General features: G+C 36.4%; 2 protein-coding genes across 8 annotated transcripts in view; one reads left to right on the top strand and one right to left on the bottom strand.

The window, feature by feature from the left end:
• Window positions 1-4970: 4970 nt before the first annotated feature.
• Window positions 4971-13314, bottom strand: puraa (purine-rich element binding protein Aa). The gene is made up of 2 exons (XM_065287151.2): window positions 13135-13314; window positions 4971-8550 (listed from the first exon to the last, which is right to left on the bottom strand). Exon 2 carries the CDS (start codon window positions 8475-8477, stop codon window positions 7617-7619), a length of 861 nt encoding a protein of 286 aa, XP_065143223.1. The 5' UTR covers window positions 8478-8550; window positions 13135-13314; the 3' UTR covers window positions 4971-7616.
• Window positions 13315-15142: 1828 nt separating this feature from the next.
• nrg2a (neuregulin 2a) overlaps window positions 15143-19935 on the top strand; it is a 96688-nt gene continuing 91895 nt past the window's right edge. For 2 of the 7 annotated variants that reach the window (XM_065287145.2, XM_065287143.2), the window contains exon 1: window positions 15145-16732. In XM_065287145.2, coding sequence (XP_065143217.1) covers window positions 16321-16732 — 412 coding nt within the window. In that variant the 5' untranslated portion in view covers window positions 15145-16320. Of the gene's footprint in view, window positions 16733-19935 lie in introns of all 7 variants that reach the window. The other 5 variants (XM_065287142.2, XM_065287146.2, XM_065287147.2 and 2 more) reach the window with 5 other exon arrangements.

The following is a 19935-nucleotide window of genomic DNA, read 5'->3' as shown; positions in this document are numbered from 1 at the left end:
ATTTTTGAGGATTATGGGGGGGGGGGGCTTCTTTAAAGAAAACTAGCAGTAATAGGAACACTTTTTAGCAAGCGCTTATTGTTTTGGTCACACAATGTGAGCTCATATTTTTATTATTTGAGTAGTTATGTTTTCTAATAAAATGTCCGTAAAAGACGCTAATTTATTTGGCCGATGAATACACTGTTATTTATTGTTTATGCAAATGCAGCAGATGTTTCCGAATGTTGTCAATGCATGTAAGAATGAATTACAATTAAACAATTTATGTATCAGCCCAGCGATAGGACAAAATAGTTCTATAATTTAAACTAAACAATTTAATTGCTTTTGCTGGAAATTACTATGTTAATAGAAAGCAGTATTATATAAATATTATTGTGTTAAATATGTTTGTGTAGTAGTAGCCCTGTGATGCTATGATGGACTGACACACGCTGTTTTACTGCCCCACCACCATCACATTAGGTTTAAACTGTAAAGTCTGTGGTAAAGAAGATATAAATAAATAAATAAATACTGATATCATGACAACTTGGACAACACTATCAGAATATTCAAAAAGTTTTTGGATTATAAAACCATATCATGGAATAAAAATAATAATAATAAATACTTAAAATGTATTACATTTACTTGCTTATAATCTTTACCAGATGGACCATTTGACCACCAGATGGCGCAAAGAATCTCAAAACTTGAGATTGATGTGAAAGATTTTATTGGCTGTTGTAGAAAGGCAGTGCATTCAACTGTTTAGACTATTCAGCATGGCGACTATAATTCATGCTTGTTCACATTGTTAATCTGTTTCTTTAGACACTTTTATATGACTGAAGTGCAGAAGCTCTACTTGGTTTGTTTCCAGTAAGTGCAGATGCTTACAAAGGAGCCACATATGCAAACCGCAGATTCTCAGTTCTTGGTCCTGGCTTTTAAGTTTTTATTCAAGCTGCCTAATACTTAAACAATTCAAGACTTGTGTCATTAACAAGGCCCAGTCAGTTTATTGCATGTTCATACATTCTCTTGTTCATTCCTCCTTACTGACCATTTTGATGACCATTAAACAGTAACCTCTTCCAGACGTTTCAAAATATAGTTTGTTTAAAGTTGTATGTGCATAATTTGGGTGTACATGCATGCTCAGGCTTGATAACCCCCAGCTGGTTTCTTTTTTAAAGCACCACACCCACCAGCGCTTATAGCCACAGAAATAGGTCCCCTCTGACTCACATAGGACACTTTGACATACTAAACATCTGGACATTATTAATGAAGTGGACCATAATGAATAGAGAAGGATTCAGCTTAAAGTTTCCACTAAAATACATTAAGGTGCCTGTTAGGGAACTTCAAAGATCTTAGTTTTCAGATCTAAACCACTGGATAAGTGACCTGGGGAAAAAGCCACTTACTAAAATGTAAGATCATAATATTATTATGTCTAATAGTAGTTTTCTTACTATACTCTATGTCAAGTTGGTTATCAGCCAATTCACCATACTATTTAAGTTTTTGACTAGTGCTGAGTCGAATGCAAAACAAAATGTTGATATGACTTATTGAATTCAATCTGGCACATTGATTAAGAAAGGTTTTAATATCCATGGTGCCTATTTTGGAGTCTTTTAACCCCTCTAATGCCAATAGTTCACGTTTTGAAATGGACATTCTAGGAAGGCAATGTTGGTGTCCTTTAATGCATTGCATTCTGCTTAGTTTAATGCCAGTGCAGTTTTTATCTGCAAGATTTTTCTCTATTTTGTCAGATGTTATTTTTAATCAGATGGGTTATCTAGGATGTAGATAATGCAATGTTAGAGGAAATGCAAGTAGGGCTGCATTACAACTAATTGTTTGCAGAATAAAAGTTTTTGTTTACATCATATATATGTGTGTGTATATTCTGTTTACACAAGCATACATGTATAATTTTAAGAAGAAAAAAAGATGCTTATGCTTTATAAAGTATTAATATTTATACATAATATAAATTAACTATAAAAATGTATAGACCCTTTTACTGTTTGTACACAATAATGCGCAGCAACGTATACGCGCGCATATTGGCAACAGAATTATGGCAAGAATCAGCAGTGAAGCAACACAGACATAGAAAGCTACTTTAAAAAGTTGACTTTATCAACTTTTTCAACACAGCTACCAGATCCGTGTACTATAGAGGAGTGGATAGAAGACGTTAGCAGATGGCCAAATATAAAGTGTCCAGATACATATATATATATATATATATATATATATATATATATATATTACAATATTATATTAGTGCAACCAAACGCAACAACCAGACATTTTGATGCTTGGAAACCGTTTTGATAAACTTTCTGAGTTGCTAACACGTTAGAACCACTGGGGAACAACACCAGGCTATTTGATCACATAGGCTGTAAAAGGGTCTATATACATGTGTAAATATTTCTTAATATAAAGGTATGTGTGTGTATTTATATATACATAATTGTTAACAAAAACTTTCATTCTGCAAACGATTAGCTGCGATTAGTTGTTATGCAGCCCTAAGCGCAAGACATTTTGCTGTTGTTTCCCAGTCTCAAAATAAAATGCATGCTCCCTGCTGAAAAAAAAACAATAAACCATTACAGAAAATTCTAATGGTTTCCATTCAAATACCAGTAGGAACCATTAGCTTTTACCATTAAAACCACTACACTGTAATGTGTTTTGGGCCATATACCTTTAGAACCAATACATACCATTAGAGACCAACAAAGACCAATACACTGTATTGTGTTTTGGGCCATATTCCATTTGAACCAATACAATTACGAATAAAACCAGCAGGGCTTGAGCTGTCTTAACTTAAACAGCTTACATTGACATATCTTAAAATATATAAGTGATATTATTTAGTCTTAAGATGCACAACAGTAATGTTTATTCGTAAGGTATGTTAAAAACTTAAATATCCTAATATAGTTTAGGCCTAACTTAATCTAAACCTTGTCTTGGGAACCAGTCCAGATTCTTGTTTTTGCATTTCTGCTTGGTGATGCCAATAGTGCGGAATGATTGAATGCTGTTAAGAAACCGTTTTGTTCAGAAGATACTTATTCCCTCATTAGGTAGAAAATGACCAGTTGCGTTCTTTTCAGAAATGTTGCTATTTTTAAAGGGTATGTATTATTAATAATTATTGTCATTGTTGGACTAGGTGCTTTTACAGGGTGTTTAATAAAAAAACTATTTTCATATTAGTTTCACATTTATTACTTGCTATTGAAAAAGCAAATAGACAGACCTGGCAGATCTTCAAACACTATGCTGCTCTTTCTTGACTCAAATGTTACACTGTCAGATAAAATGGTCCCAAGCTGTCAAGGCAGTACCCCTTTAAAAAGCCCTAATATTCAATTTAAATGTCAATATCTATACATTTGGTACCAATATGTACCTCTGAGGTACTAAAATGAACTTTTTATGTGCACATGTAATTTTTAAAAGGGTACCACCCCATTGACAGCTATAGGGACCAATTTTGTACTTTTTTGAGAGCGTATAGTATTGTAGGGTGAAAAAGAAATAAAAAAGAATAGCAATATAATGAAAAAATATTAATTATGAATGTTTAATTATGAATTATGAACTGTTAATTTTAAAAACAGTTAAACTTGTTGTTTCAGTAGGCTATTTAAACTTCTTTTAAAACATTACTAAAGGCTCCTTATTAATTAAATGTCAACTTTTTATTTTATTAAACATAATTGTGTAAGTTTGTTAAGTAAATTATAGTCATTGTTGGCATTCAACCTGTTTCCCAAAAACACTTCAGCAACAAATGGAAGTACTAAGAACTTTCGTATTGCCACAATTCTGAAAATTCCACATAAATTGTGCCAACTTTTAGTCCAAAGTTACATGTTACTTTTTTAATATTAGTCAATTGTCTCATTGAAATGCTTTTTTATCTATGACTAATAAAACTACTCAACTTTACCATGTACGCCTTCTGATTGCGATTCCAACTTTTCAGTTTTGTTAAGGATTTTACCACAGCTTAAACTACTATTTTATAAATGTGACAACTGTTTATTTGCTTTTTTCAGTTTAGATTTTTACAATTAGTGGTTGTGTTTGCATTAATGTTTTATCCGTATTTTTTACAATGTAAGAGGGATTGGTTTACATCGTAAACATTTTTTTTGTCAAAAAGTTCAAGGATAATAATTTACTTACATTTTGTAGAAAAAAAAGAATTTGAATTTTACATTTTATGTTTTAAAAAACATTCCTGCTTTAAAAACATGCTTTTTAATAATAGTAATAATTACAATTTAATTTAATTTTGCATTTAAACACCAGAATTCTCTTATCCCAAACACATGTTAGTTATTTAAACAAAATATGACATAGAAAGAGAACAAGAGATCCAGTTCAAATGAAATCTGGAAAATCAATGTACTATTTTAAACATTCTGAAGATTTAGTAAAATAATGGTATAAGGCACAATTAAGACAAATATATATGATTTATATATGTATATGATTTTCAGAATACATTCAACAGAATGACCATTGGAATGCAGCTTATCAAAAATATCTAATGCTCTTACGGTTGCTGATCTGAGAAAGACCCCATCATTCACACTGTTATATTTACTCATTTACTTATATATTATATATTCTTATGAAAAATGTAAGATGATAAAATAAACTTTAATACGTTCACATTTTTTAGAAAATGTAGAATTATTAGTTAACCACTGGAACCAACGAACATTACCCATACAGGACAGGAGATTGCATTAAATGACAAGACACGTTATTACAAAACTGTTAGTCTGCATGCTTCAGGTCAGATTCAGAGGTGCTACATCAACTATGCGTACACAGAGAAAACTTCATGGAAGTCAAAAACCTCAGTTTTAGCAACAGCCACTACCTGAACCTATTGGATATGAGAAAAGAAAACACAGAAACATTGATATTGAACATTCTTTTCGTGAGAGGTGGGTAAATTAACATTTCTTTTTATTTTATTTTTTTAATTTGTAAAATGTACATAAATTATATCTGACGCATGACCGCCGAATGAGTAATTCAGTGATCCTCTTTGCAAAGGGAAGGAACATAAGTTAACAGATAAAGAAAAATAAACTGCGCAAGGCATTCCTTGTCGAGATAAATTTCAAACAAACATTGGTCAGACATTTTCTCCAGCTGGAGACAGAAGAGGTCACACCTTCATAAGCATCTTCCCATGTATACGAATGGAACTCAAAGATACATATTCATTGCCCCTTACCCAAAGGCCTTCACACCCCCATCATTTCATATGCCATTTCAATAAACCCCAACCCTCCTATGTTTGGAGGAACAGGAGCCCAAACTGGGGTGCATCTGTAACATGAATGTTTACAAAAAGTGCAGACAGGTTATATAACTGCTATGTTTTCACTTCATCTAAATTGATGAAGCCTGCTCATTAAAATTGGTTTCTTTTCCAGATAAACACCTTTTTGTGCAGATAAAAGGCTTTAAAGAAATGAAAACCTTTAAAGAAATAAACATGGAATTCTGCCACATGCGTTTCCAATATTAATCATATATTTAATTGATATACATATATTGCCAACATTGGCACGTTCAATATTGCACACAGTAATGAAATATAGCACTGGGAAAAAAAATAAAATCGTACTTGGTGAGCAAGAGTTTCCAAATTATGTAAAGCAACAATAAAAAGTTAGGGAAAGGGAAAAAAAGGCTTGGCCACACACCACAAACTAGGCTTTTGGTCTTTGACAAATGACGCAGTGCTGCCAACTATGAGGGTTTCAGTAGAGAACTCAAGATTACCTTTCAATCAAAAACATTGTTGAAAGCTAAACCCAGTCGTCAAGAAACACAACCAAACCTCCCTTTGCTCAGCACACAGTTGTCATTTGATCAACTAAAGGTTACAAACACCTCATGGTGTTTATGTATGGGGACAATAAACGCCAAGGTGACTTTTGGCCTTGACATGGGCAGCCTGAGTCACCGGTTGTGATCAAAGGTATCGTTCTCCCAAACCTTTGAACAACGAATTCCTTTTCATCAGGGAACCAAGCATGAGTTATGCAACAGCATAAAGGAGAGGACAGGGCCAAACAAAAACAGACGAGAAAACAAAAACTTATATCCAAAGCACCTGCCAGTGTATAAGCATGCAGAGTCTGTAAGGCACCAGGTTGTTTAATGCTGAAGAGTATGCTCCCCAACAAGTTTCATTAAAGTCAGGGTCTCCCAACACAGGTCCTCAAGGACCCCCGTTAAAAGAGGACTTTCAGTCCAAAGACTTGTCATTTACGTATGATAAACAGTCAAAAGTGTTGATATTCTCCTATCGTTTACATTTTCATAACTAATTTCTTAAACGAAAACTACAAACTGAATTTATGGACATTGAAAATGTTACAAAGAAGAGTCCTTGAGGACAAACATTGAGAAATCCACCTCAATGTGGCTGTGTACCGGTTAACATGCAACTACAGCATTCCTTGGCGCCACTCATACTCTCATTGGTAGACTGATATATCTATCTATCTATATATTTTGCTTGTTTATATATAACCCTTTTACAGATTGTTTGTCAAATTCCCCACTAAAAACGTGGGTTGTTTTTTCTCTACTGAAAAACATCTGATTCACAAAATCATACTTTGTATATTTTCTACATTTCATACGATTCTTTGTACGTGTACTTGAGGGGGTCTGGTAGATAAGGGGTTAAATTTGTCATTTACCAAAAAGAGCTCTTTCGTTTCTGTTATCATTGCTCTCACCTAAGTACCTTTGTTTACCTCTTTTATACACTGCGCATGACAACGAGACACAAATACATAGCATATCATCTGCATGACAATAACTTCAGTTTAGGAAAAACACTGGTAATACTCCTCAGAATGGTTTGGAAGAGGTCTCCACAACAAAAAACCCATAGCATTTCATAGCTCGAATCCTGTCCTGCACACAGCGACACTTTACTGGAATATAAGCGTCCATGGATTGACCTCTGTACCTCTTCTTAGGGACCGATCAACAGGTTGTATCTTCACACCGAGATCCCTAGCTAGCCCTCATGTGATGCTTGTAATATCTAGTGGCATGGTTACCATGACAACCTCTTCAGATAGATTTAAATTTTGGATAAAAAGACAAAACAACCTAAACATCGGATTTGTGCTGAAGTCAATAGCTTACATAGAAAGGATTTGATTCCTCATAACTCCAATGTGACTCCATGTGAACGTTTGCAAACACTTGTAACGTGTAAAAAACTTCTCGGTTAATAAGGGAAATAAACACTCAGTTCTGTTGTAGTCAAGTAGGAAAGACAGTTCATATATAATGTTATTACTCTGTTTAGCAGCCGCTTACTGTATTAATGATGGGTAAGTGGATAATGTCCAGCGATGCTCTCAACTGTCAGTTTGTGGAGGTGTTGTTTTTTGTGGGTAGTGCTCCCTTGGAGTTAAACAGTTAAATCTTTTTTTACGTATCTCTCTTTTTTTTACAGTAAAGTGTGTACTTATAATTTCTCTTTATGTTACTCTGGTGATTTTTTGCATGTTTTTTTCCATCCACTATCAATCCTCGTCCCCGCCGTCTCCGTGCATCTCCTCTTGCTGTTGCTGCAGCTCGCACGCCCGCTTTTCCCTCTGTTTCTCTTGAATCTTTTTCATTTCGTCTGCGTACTTACAGAATGTGTTCCCGAATTTGGACCACACTTTGTAGGGCACTGTGATAGAGTTACGATAGGTGGGCTTAACCTCGCTCACCCTCATGAACACCCCGTACTTGTTGGAGCCCACGTCAAAGAAAAAGCGCTTGTTGTCCACAGTTAACGAGGTTCCCTCAGGCAGCTCCGCGGGCTCGTCCTCCACTCCGTAGTCGTCGATGAGTTTGGCGAGAGCGTCGCGAAACTCGATAAGTCCCTGGGCTGGAAGAGCGATCGTCTGGCCTTGCGTCGATCCCAAACCGGGCCCCCGGTTGACGGTCTGTCGGATCCTCAAAAACCGGCCCCTCTGGTTCTCCTTTAGATCCATGTAGTACTTCCGATTCTCCCGAACCAAGAACTCACTCTTCAGCGCCCGCCGCGGCTCGTCCTGCGCTATGTCCGGATTGCTCGGCCCCAGCTGGGCGTAATGCTCGATGAAGTCCCCCAGGTAGTCGCGGAACTCGACCGCGACGGACATGGAGAGAGTGAGGCGGCTCTTGTTTCCCCCGGCCCCGACTTCAGCTATCTTCAAGAAGCGGCCTTTCGCGTTCTGCTTTACGTCCAGATAGAAGCGCTTGTTCTGGATGTCAACCCGCTTCGAGGCGAGCTCTTGCGTCTCGTGCTGCAGCCCGGAAGCCGAGCCCGCCCCTCCTGTCACTGGGTGCATGGAACCGACACCCGGGCCCGTGGCTGCTCCTCCCTGCTCACTTCCACTGTCTCTGTCCGCCATGATGCTGCCTGCCTTCTCCTCTGTCTTACTGCAAGCCTACTGCCAACCAGCCACGCCACCGCTCTCGCGAGATCTGCGTGAGGAGACGAGACGAGCGCTGTTCAGACTCGAGCTTTCACGGTACATGGATACTGACAGTAAATTCAATAACCTTCACCGCAAAATAATCTTAAGGGAGGTTTAAGTTCGTGTCACATTCAAATTTTATGCTACAAAACAATGATACACAGATTCAAATACAAAAACCTGTATTTACTGTCTTTCCAGGTTATTTTACTGGTGTCGAATACGTAAAAATTGCCCATTTATACAGGCAATTTTTCTTAGATTGGTACTTTCTGGGGAATTTTTTAAATGCGTTTAATCGATCAATAAACAGTTAATAATAGATTAAATATTATAAGTAATACATATTTTAAGTCTTTCTGATTTCAGGGACGAATTATGGGGAAATTGCACACTTTTAATAGAAAATAAATGAAAGAATTTGGCATTTTAGTAGACATTTAGATTCAGACAGGTCACATATCTTCGTTGAGCTTCGATTTAGTTAGACTAATCTTTCATTTAGAAACATTTAAAGTAGGAATAAAATGACTGAAAAGATAATAAATGGAAGTATGTTTGCAATATGCATTCGTAGAGATACCAGATGCATTATTGTACTATTCCGGGCCTAATTACATTTTTAAACGTTCTGTAGGTTTATGTTACCTACAGGCATCTGTGCACATCAAACATGGTAATCAACCAATTCATATATATTTCACAATTTGTTTTTTTGTAATTACTCGAAAATACTAGTCCTATAATTTCCACCAATAAACGAAATTTTACATTTATGATAAACATATTTTCCATGTATAATAAAAATGGTCTGTGTCAAAAATTATTTAGTTTTTAAGGACTGTTTCAAAAAAAATATATGTAAAGTGCTTTTTATATTTCTGATTTACATCAAAACACGATTTGAGATAATTTAATCTGAAAGCAGAGTATTTTCCTCAAGGTACTAAAACTAAACATCGCGTGTACACTTTAAAAATTAAGGGTGCTTAAAAGGTTCTTCACAATTTTGGTTCCTCAAAGAACCATTCTTAAAATAACTTCTTTCATAGCTTTTTATAATCTACAGATGCTTTTTCACTACAAAAACCCTTTTGTGAAATAGAAAGGTTATTTGGATGTTAAAAGTTTTTTTTAGAGCCATTCAGACAAAAAATGGTTCTTCTGTGGTATCGTATGTCACCTTTCTTTTTAAGTGAGTATGAATAAGAACAAAATTGACGCAAATTGTCCTAAAATAACGTTCAGACACAAGAAATAACATAGTTAGTTGTCATGCAGGGAAGTAACAAGTATATTAGTACTAATTTAAAATTTGAAAGTTTCGTATTAAATTACAATAACACATTAGCTTACAAACGTTGAACTGTGTTTTTAGAACATGTTATTTTTATTTAAATGTCAAGATCGGGGCAAGTCGTCACACAGGCCCGGCCGTACATTATAAATTTGATTAATTTAATATAAATAAAAATCTGTTTTAGCTAAGGAATGTTGTGAGTTGCTTTTGGTATTGTTGCGGTTTGTATTTTTTTTTAATCTTTGTCCAGCCTGATCTTAATATGAATTATTTAGCCCAGAAAAAGATATTATTCCAGTAAAGTTTTCAATCTGAGTGAGTTTTTTAAATGTAATTGCTGCATACCTTAAGTTAAATCAGACAGTTGCCAAAATGTTACCCTGTTTAAAAACCCATTCATTTTTGTGTTGTTACTATTTTCTGAAAAAATCACCATATAATGTGTAGACTATTCTGTGAAAATATAATCTTCATGTAGTAAAGCCATGTCAAAGATTAAAATCAATCAGTAAAATCAAACTTTGATGCTCCTATCTTTTCGCCTGGATTTCACAGGGTCAGAAATAACTATATTTTTGTAATAAACTGATTTATAATTACTTATAAAGAGAAGTTGAAACAGATAAGTTACTTAAGTTAGCCTATTATAAAATGTCAAATTGATGGAAGTTAACTTGATGGAACTTAATGAAAAATTAATGGAACAGTTTATTATACCAATCATATAAATTATGAAACATTTTTGTATAATGTGGCAACATCAGGTTTTTTAACGTTTCATTAATGAGCTTTATATTATTCACGGACAAGGACAAAAACGTTGAAAATCTTTATGATAGTCTGTATGATATGTCTGTGAGTCTGCATGATATTTGACATAAACTGACTATCAAAAGTAAAGATATATTTTGTTTTACTTGAGTAAACTGGGACAAATATCCTTGTTCTCCTATTTAAAAACATGGATTTCGAATGCATATACAGTTGAGTTATTAATGGGTTACAGTCATTTATTACAGTCGTTTATTTATAATAAAAAGAACTAAACGATTTTTAATAATTTACCAAAATAACTTAAAGGCACAGGCCTATTGTAATCTTATACAGCATTGCTTTTGACTAGTCATATTAATGACTATTTTAAATGTATACGTGATATTAATTCAATTTGTTTGAAAGTCTAATGGAAACGTTAAAGGATACATTCGTTTAATAAGCATTGTTTTTAAAGCAAACTGTTTTATAAAAAGTGAAACTAATACCTTACTGTAATGCATACAATTTTGCCACTTGTTTTTCCTGTGCTTTCCTACTTTTCAAACACGCCGTAATTTTGCAATAACATAAAAAAATCGAAATATAATAAATTCACTAATATTTTTAATAAATAATTGATTCTTTAATATATTTGAACTGTTTTCAATGTAATTCAAATGATGTCTATAATCGTCAGAAAATCAGTCGTCGCTTTTTTGAAGCATATTATTTATATATTTTTACACAGATTTATCGATTCTGTCTATGAATTTACTTATTCTTATATATTTTAAGCATTAGAATAATTCTCATATTAATATTCATTTGTGTAAAAAATCCCCAGCCTCTTACAAATAAGGCAAAATATGGTAGGCCTATATGGTTTTGACAACCAGAATAAACATATGTGAAAAAATTGAAGCATTTTGAAGCCTTCTGACGGTATCTTTCATCTATTACAAATGTGCTATTGACAATGAAATATCACAGCATCGCCAGTAAGACATCGTTGTTGCATTTTGATGTTATTCAGTATAAAAGTTTCCGTTGCAATGTATAGTAAAAAAAAAATACAAACTAGATCTTTTGACAATAAAGTAAAGAAAATAAAAAATCCATCCGACGCCTGCAATGTAATAACATTTGATTATAAAAGGACATTTGGTAAAATGTTTATACACAGGCCTACTGATTAATGCCTTAAAAATAAAGAAATGGAATAACAATTATTAAAAAATATTTAAATGGCATCCAGAATGTACTAAAACATAAAAAAAACATTTTAGTAGAGAGAACTCTGATATTTTTCCCATGCATAAATTTAGTGTATGTTTGTAAAGGGAAAAACAATACTGTACATGCTATTTTCCCCAGTCGGGGAATACTGCAATAAAGAGAATGTCCACATGCAAAAAATAGTTTGCAAAGAAAACAAAGCATCAAATAAGAAGGACTAGTTAAATAAACCTTTTTAAATAATAACAAAATTAAATAATTTATTCCTTGAGGAAATGCCTGATGAAGACCTGACAGGTCGAAACCTTGTAATGGCCCTTACATGAAATAAATTATTTTATGAAACTTTATTTCAATGTGCACAAGCATTTAATCATTTTTTTAAATAAATTAATAAATAACATGCATTGGTCTTTCATAATTATACAATTAAAAAAATATATATATAAAAAATGTTTATGCACGTGGAAAGAGTACCAACAATTTAATTTTGTAATGTTTTAATTTTTCGTGCAAGAATTTGCTAAAAATCGCATGAGCCGAACATAAACATCAACCGTAATAAACGAGTAGTTGAAAAATGTCTTGGACTGTAATGCTTACTTTTATGTGTCTGTTTATGTACTAACATAAAACTTACAATTAATAAAATCCATTTAAACTGTATGTTTGCTTGTTTTCTAATCTAAATATCTATTGTCGGTGTTTTTCTTCTAAAACAAAACTTAAATGATTTTAGGTCGGATTATCTTCTATCAAAAACAAGTGGTCACTAACTTTGTGTGGCCTGCCACTGTCCAAATAATAAGAAAAAATGGTTTAACAGGCCTTTCTTAATTGAAATTTAACCATCCTTCTGTCATCTGAAACTTGTAAACTGGTTTAATGTGGGCCTAACACAGTGATAGTGCGTGTCTCTGTAAAAGAAGAAAAAAGATTAAAGGACAGAGGTATTGTTGCTTCCAATCCATAAACACCACTTAAAGGTGTACTTGTTTTTTGGTCGAAGGTGAACTCTGTTAGCCTAAACACATCACGGTATGTGACAGTTACATTTAAATGGCACATCGGATTTGCCGCAACAGTGTGACAGCCGCACTATCTGTCCACTGTAAACAGTTACCGAGTTCGCGCAAGCAGTCTGTCATATCTACCCACGGATGCGCAAATGCATTCCGTGGATGTTACACCGATTAAAAAACACATACGGGGGCATACTATGTCATATCATCGTAAAGTGCACTGCTGTTGCCAAAGTCGCAGACCTCATAACGAGCGACGTTTTTCGGCATATCTTACCCCGCTCAGTCTGCAGGCAAAGCGTTAGCCCCTGTGCAAGCCCTTCGCAGTTGAACACTGTCAAAAACGAAGATGAAAACCTGTAAGCCCCGAAGGCCTACTGTAAACACTGCCGTGGTGCCGCTTCACCGTTGCGCCGTTCACAAGATGGAACGAAAGAGAGAGTCGTGGCATGGAGACGGACGCACGCACGAGCTCAACGCCGTGCGCGTGCGCTCTGATGTCACCACGTTTTGTTGGAGAAAGCAAATAGCTCGTGCGCCTCGCACTGTTGCTTTATCGTTATTGCAGCTAAAGGTTCTTTATCAATATATTGTAAGCTACATTTAAAATACAGGTTTTACACACACACAAAAAAAATGTATCTTTTCTGGCACTGGGGTGTTACCCTAAGGTTAAGTTTTGTACAGGTATACAACACATAATTCGAGGTTGTACCTTTTTGGGCACATTACTGTCCCTTAAGAAATTGTTATGACCCCTAAAATTTAAGTGGTACAAAATTGTTCCTTAGGGCAGTGCTTCCCAATCCTGCTCCTTGAGGACCCCCTCCCAGAAAGTTTTAGATGTCTCCTTATTTTAAACACCCGATTCAACTTATCAGCCTCCTTCCAAAATTGTAAACACGTCTCCCTAACAACCTCATGAATTAAATTAGGTGTGTTGAATACGAAGACATCTAAAACTTTCTGGAAGGGGGTCCTCGAGTACCAGGATTGGGAAACACTGCCTTAAGGTACACAATAGGTACTTAGGGTATAATATTGTACCCCAAATGGTACAAAATTTCAATGTGTTGTATACCCATAAAGGTGTAAAACTGAACTTTCGAGGGTCCTATCCCAGCAACAGAAAATGTATAGTTCTGTACCTTTTTTTCTGACAGTGTGTACAGCAGAAAGGTTATGTGGATGTTAAAGGTTCTTGATGGAATCATACTTTCTGAAAGAGAACATTTATTTTTACCAGTGTATATGGAAGAAAAAAATAATATTTCGAAAGATATCCAATGCTGGAGAATACTACTGTAAAGTAGTTCTGAGATTTATCCTACATATTCTCAGTGTGCATATGATAGTGGATCTCAACCTTTTTGACTTCAAAGCCCCCCAACTCACAATTTGTATCCAATACAATATTTTAGAGCTTGACATTTCTAAAGATGTATATTTGCTCTTAAAATACCAGGATAGGAAACATTGCCCTAAGGCACCCTTGGAAGTTTGTTGAGGCCCCCTAGTGGGCCTCCATCACTTGGTTGAAACACACTGATAAAGGGTGTATCAAAATCCTATGGTGCCAAAACGTATTTAATAATTGAGATGCATGCTTAATGTTATCATTAAAAAGCAGAATTATACTACTTTGCAAATTCAATCAGGCTGGATTGTTTTTCACCGAGACAGAAGTAGACAAGCCTGATTGCGTACATGTGGCATGCCCTGTCTGAAACCACTGACTTTGGTAGGCATGCTGTAAGAGGTTAATCATAGAAAGACTTGTAGAAAGTGATGTTATCATCATAGAAATTGATGTTAGATGCATTTGGCACTTACTTTTATCAGTGGGAGGTCTGGGGCAGTTCTGATTCAGAACCATGGACAGTTACCTCTGACTTTGTTATGGCTTAACAACAGGTTTCAAAAGATGTATCAGTTTTAAAGTTATTGTAAATGTAAAAGTATTGAGTTGGTGCATGTGTTGTACAAAATGCCCCTTAATTAACTTAAAAGTAATTGACTGCAGATTTCGAAACTAACTTTGAGATAAAAACGTATTTGATGCTTTAAAAACAAGTTTCATTGTTCAAGCCTAGTTTTAGGGTTTAAAACATTTGTTTTAAGAGTATACTAAACTAGACATTATGAGGGACCACGACAACCTGCTGATAAACACAGTCATGCTTAAAATGTTTTGGCTCTCACGGTCCTGTGCGCACAGAACAGCAGATGTCGCTCTTAGTGAATTTTTATACACACTCCTTTGCAGATCCACAGGTTCAGCTTTCATTCAATTGTCGACGTCAGGATTTTGCTTATTTTATATATAAGACTAAATCAGTGAATTATTAGTGACATTTAATTATTATTTGGATCATCTCGTTTTGAACAACAAGTGTCTCTGTTATTCAAAGCTAGCATTAAAGAATAATTGTTCATTTTTGTATCATATTTTGCTTTTGATGCAGTATACATTCTTAAAGTTTCTTAATTTGATTTGGTAAAATGATATCGTGTGCATATTCCAGCAATGCAAGGGATGTCAGATGTAGCTTATAGATTTGATGCAACGCCTCGCTATCATTTTTTTCTCTTTGAGGCAGAGCGGCGAATGTGACCTGAATGCAGGGCATGATTTAGTAATGGTATGAGACGCAAAACTCATTCAAAGCTGTCGGTTCAAAAATCCTGAGGACCCATTCGCACTCAGAGCATCGCAGATCTGTGGAAGCGGTTTACTGCGTCTCTGTAACCATTTATTGGGAGATTTAAGGTGGATACTCGCCTGCACCATACATTTTGGTGTTTTCTTTTCTCTACGTAAGGATTGGTCATGGGAGAAACCATGGATTGATAATTTTTCTCGGGGTGTCGGAGACTAAAGACATACGCCGGCGCATGGGCGTTCGTTTCAGCACCCCAGCCTTGAATGTGTCGCTGGTGCGGGGAATCTTACAGCACATATCTGTCGCTCGGTCTGTTCCTGATAGATAGGGGGTGGCGGACGGAGACGGGGCAGGAGGGATACGGTTTGTGGCGAGTGTGTTAACGAAATAGTTTACTGCAGCATTCACATTTCACTGCAGTGAAAGATATAGAGCAGGGCGCGCTCACCACTGCAATTTTTGGGCAAAGATTGACTGGCAGCGTCTTGCGGATACCCGCCTGTGTCTTCGGAGGAGAGAACATCCACTACTTTTCCTACATTTTTAGGATGCGCTTCACAGGGGATTTGTATTAACCCAACACCATTACGCCGTTTCCGGTTCCCAGCTGGTATTTCCCTATTGCAAATTTATCGGAAAACAGCAGCGGATCCCGATGGCATGGACACTTACGCAAGGTCTGCCGCGCCGCCGTGCTACTGGAGCCTATTCGCAGTTTCTTCCTTCAACCCAGCTCCACCGCCATCGCCCCGCAGCCCTGCCGCAACGCGACCACCGACCATCGAGCCAAAGCAGGCGGCATGAGGAGGCTTGATTCGGTACACTTATCCATGCTGCTCATCGGGGTCTCCTTCGCCTGCTACTCCCCGAGTTTGAATTCCCTGCAGGACCAGGCTTACAGATCCGCCGTGGTGATTGAAGGCAAGGTGCAGTCCGCGCCCCAGAACGCATCCGAGGAGCCGTACAGTGTGAATGTCAAAGTCCTGGACGTGTGGCCGCGGAACAGCGGGGGTTTAGAGCGGGAGCAGCTCGTCACCGTGGGGGAATTTGGCTCGGAGACTCCGTGCGCTAAAGTGAAAAAGAATCACAAGTATATATTTTTCATGGACCCCACTGACGAGCCCTTGGTTTTCAAAGCATCCTTCGCTCCCTTAGATACAAGTGGGAAGAATCTGAAAAAAGATGTTGGAAGGATCTTGTGCAAAGACTGCGGTAAGTTTATCCCCACGACATGCGTTTGCTGGGGGTTGCAAATGCGTTGGATTGACGTTTACCGGTTGTATGCTTATGTATGGTGCGGACGACATAAAAATGTTTGATGTAAGTAACAGATGGGTGCCTGAGAGGGAGTCTCTGCAGTAATATTAGCCAAGAATGAAATGTTTAAATGATTCATCCTATCGTCTGACATATGCAAAGACATATGCCGTATTCGCGCGCGGGCGCGCTCACATTCGCTCGCACACGCTTACTTACTGCTGCTTTGATATTACTTGAATGTAAGGCAATTTGCAATTTAACTGAGCTGTAACGACGTTACAAATTGACAAGGCCCATAACCAAACACAGGTTGATCTTATATAAAAAGGTGTGGATCGTTGGAAACGACAATTAAATCAGAATAGGGAAATTTGGCCTCCAGTACGCTTAAACTAAGTTGCTGGTCTGCGCTTTAATAGGCCTTCAGAGCAACTGGGAGCGGATTCTCCAGAACTGAACTTAGGACAGAAATATTTTATACAGATTTCTTTTAATATACTTATTGAAAGGCAGTTATCCCTGTTTTAAGACTTACGTAGACTATGTTATAATACTAAATGCTTGGCTTCAACTCATCATTTTGTTTGTCTTCTTAACAACATGAGCCAGGATATTCCTCGAAAGCACAATACGTCATTTAACCTTCAGTCACCTGTGATAAGATTGAAAGCGTCAAATCAATCTATCATAATAGAAAAAAGTGACATTGAAATTAGCAAATGTTGTGATCTATACATCTACTATATGTATAAGTTTGACGACACCGTTTTTCACAAAAGCCTTTTTGCAGGGGCTCCTGCTTGTAACACGTTTTTTTGGTTGGGAGTGTTATGTCGCTGTCCAAGGTGCTGTATAATATCCTTACAAAATGTGTAGTTGTATATAGTAACACAGTCTGAGCAAGAGTTTGTTGAAAACCCTGTCCTGTGGCTTCTTTTTAAAGATTTACCAGAACCATGTAGATGACTTTGCAGTTTATTCTCTCAGGTTGCCAGAGGAGGTATTGTGAATTTAACTTGACTGATGCAACAGATTGGATTTGTGATGAGAATCAATAACAGGTGACACGCACATGTGCTCGATAAAAACAATCCCATCACATGCAGCAAGGTAACAATGAACTTATTGATGAGGATAACTGCGGCCCACCATCACTGTGCTTCAGGTGTTTTACAGTAATGGTAAAAGTCTGTGCCAGTTTCAAAATGACCGAACTGACCTCCACTGGCCTGAAACTGGGAAGCACGAGTCTTATTCAAGTTTTTTGGTATGTTTCTTCACTTGTCCCTAATGACTCAGCCTAGATTGAAAGCCGGTTAATGCAGGTGTTTTGACAGTTTGTCTAGCCTTTTGTAGGAGACCTACATGTCACCCATGATGAGTGACAGGTGAGTGGGTGCAGTTATGTTGTGTGTCAGTCATTTCTTCTTTTTGGCTCCGAAATGCATTTATCAAAAGGTTTTCATATGTCCTAATCGTTGTTGTTTGTGACTAAGTTCATTCTTACTTGGTGTGATTGATAATGGTGAGGGAAGTTAAATAAAATCAGATCTAATTTTTAATACTCTTTATGTGTGATCGTGGTCTTCTCTTCCCCATGCGTGGAGGTCACAGCTGCATTGAGATTGCAGTCCTGAATTTGCCTGTGGCTCAATATCATTGATCTGAAAGAGCTATTGGGCAAAACTGAATGACACAGGACAAGAATAACAGCTAGTGATTGACATGCACTGAGGGAAGGGCTTGTTTTTAAGATATCCATCTAGATATACATACAGTACATCTATTCTTTTGCCTATCTATCTAACTATCTGTCTTTCTATCTGTGTATCTACTGTATAACATAGTGATAGACATGCACTGAGGTAAGGGCTTGTTTTAAAGGATATGTATGACTGAAATTTTCTCTTTATCTATCTGCCTATCTGTACATCTGTCTACGTAAACATAAATTAGAGAGTGAGAGATGGAGAAAACTAGTGTACACATTTGGTAGGATGATTTTTGGGTTGACAACTCGTAATTAAATCCCAATGGGTTCCTGTATAACATGGGTAATTTACCTCTGTAAAATAGAGCATGATTCAAAAGACTTTAACAAGAGAGCTGCCTGAGGAGATTTAAGTATGAAAGGCCACATATCTCACTTACAAGCTGGATTTGGTTCTAACAGTAAACTACCTGGGAAGTAAATTGATGATTACAGTTTGTTCTTATTGTTGAATACTCGTGTGCGATTGAGTGTCAGGCGGGTCAACCTCTTGGGAAGGTGGCCATGAACACTATTCTCATAGACTTGGTCACATTTAGGATACCAAAGCAGCATTATACACTCTTGTAGCATGGCCCACTTTACAATAGCTCCAAGAAAAGAAAATCTCGCTCTGCAGCTCGCCTACACATATCCCCAAGACAAACAGACCTCAACTTAAATACATGTTGTTTCATGAGCTGGACATAAACTATCTATAAAAACTTTTTTTCTGAAATTTAACACACACTGTTTCTGCTAATCTCATGTTACACTTTAAAAATGCTGGGTTATTTTTTTCTACCCAAATGCTAGGTTAAGCCTTTTGGGTCATTTAACTGGGTTATTTTCTCAGCCATGGGTAGTTTTTTAGGTAGTCTTGTGTATCACAATCATTGGGTTAATATTTGGGTCGTTTTTACTCACATTTGAATGAATGCACCCCTCCCGTGACGCATCAACCCAAATGCTGGGTCAAATTATCTGTTTGAATTCACTTCAGGTGTGGAGAGGATGCGTTTTTTACACAGAGAAATGTATGTGGATAAACAAGGTTGGTGTCAATATATTTATCCATTAAACCATTACTGTTTACTGGGAAAAGCAAATATGTTTGACAACAGTCCAGTTTACATTATGTAAAACGTCATTAGCAGTTAGCTTGTTTGATAAGTTACGCCCACAGGATCGTAAATACGTTGGTTACACTTTTTTGGATGTTTAAAATGCCTCCTTTAATCAAAATGTTACATTTTTTATCATAAATATAGCCTATAACAACCTAAGCAAATATCATGTTGTAATAAAGGAATACGAGTGATGCGTGAAGCGATTAATGTCATGTAAACACACATAATCTGCTTTTTTAGATAATTAAAAATAAAGTTTTTAACCATTGCATAAA

This window comes from Paramisgurnus dabryanus, chromosome 18 (assembly GCF_030506205.2).
Source record: "Paramisgurnus dabryanus chromosome 18, PD_genome_1.1, whole genome shotgun sequence".
NCBI lineage: Eukaryota > Metazoa > Chordata > Actinopteri > Cypriniformes > Cobitidae > Paramisgurnus > Paramisgurnus dabryanus.
Note: the sequence above shows the minus strand (reverse complement) of the source record. Positions and strands in the feature narration are given on the sequence as shown.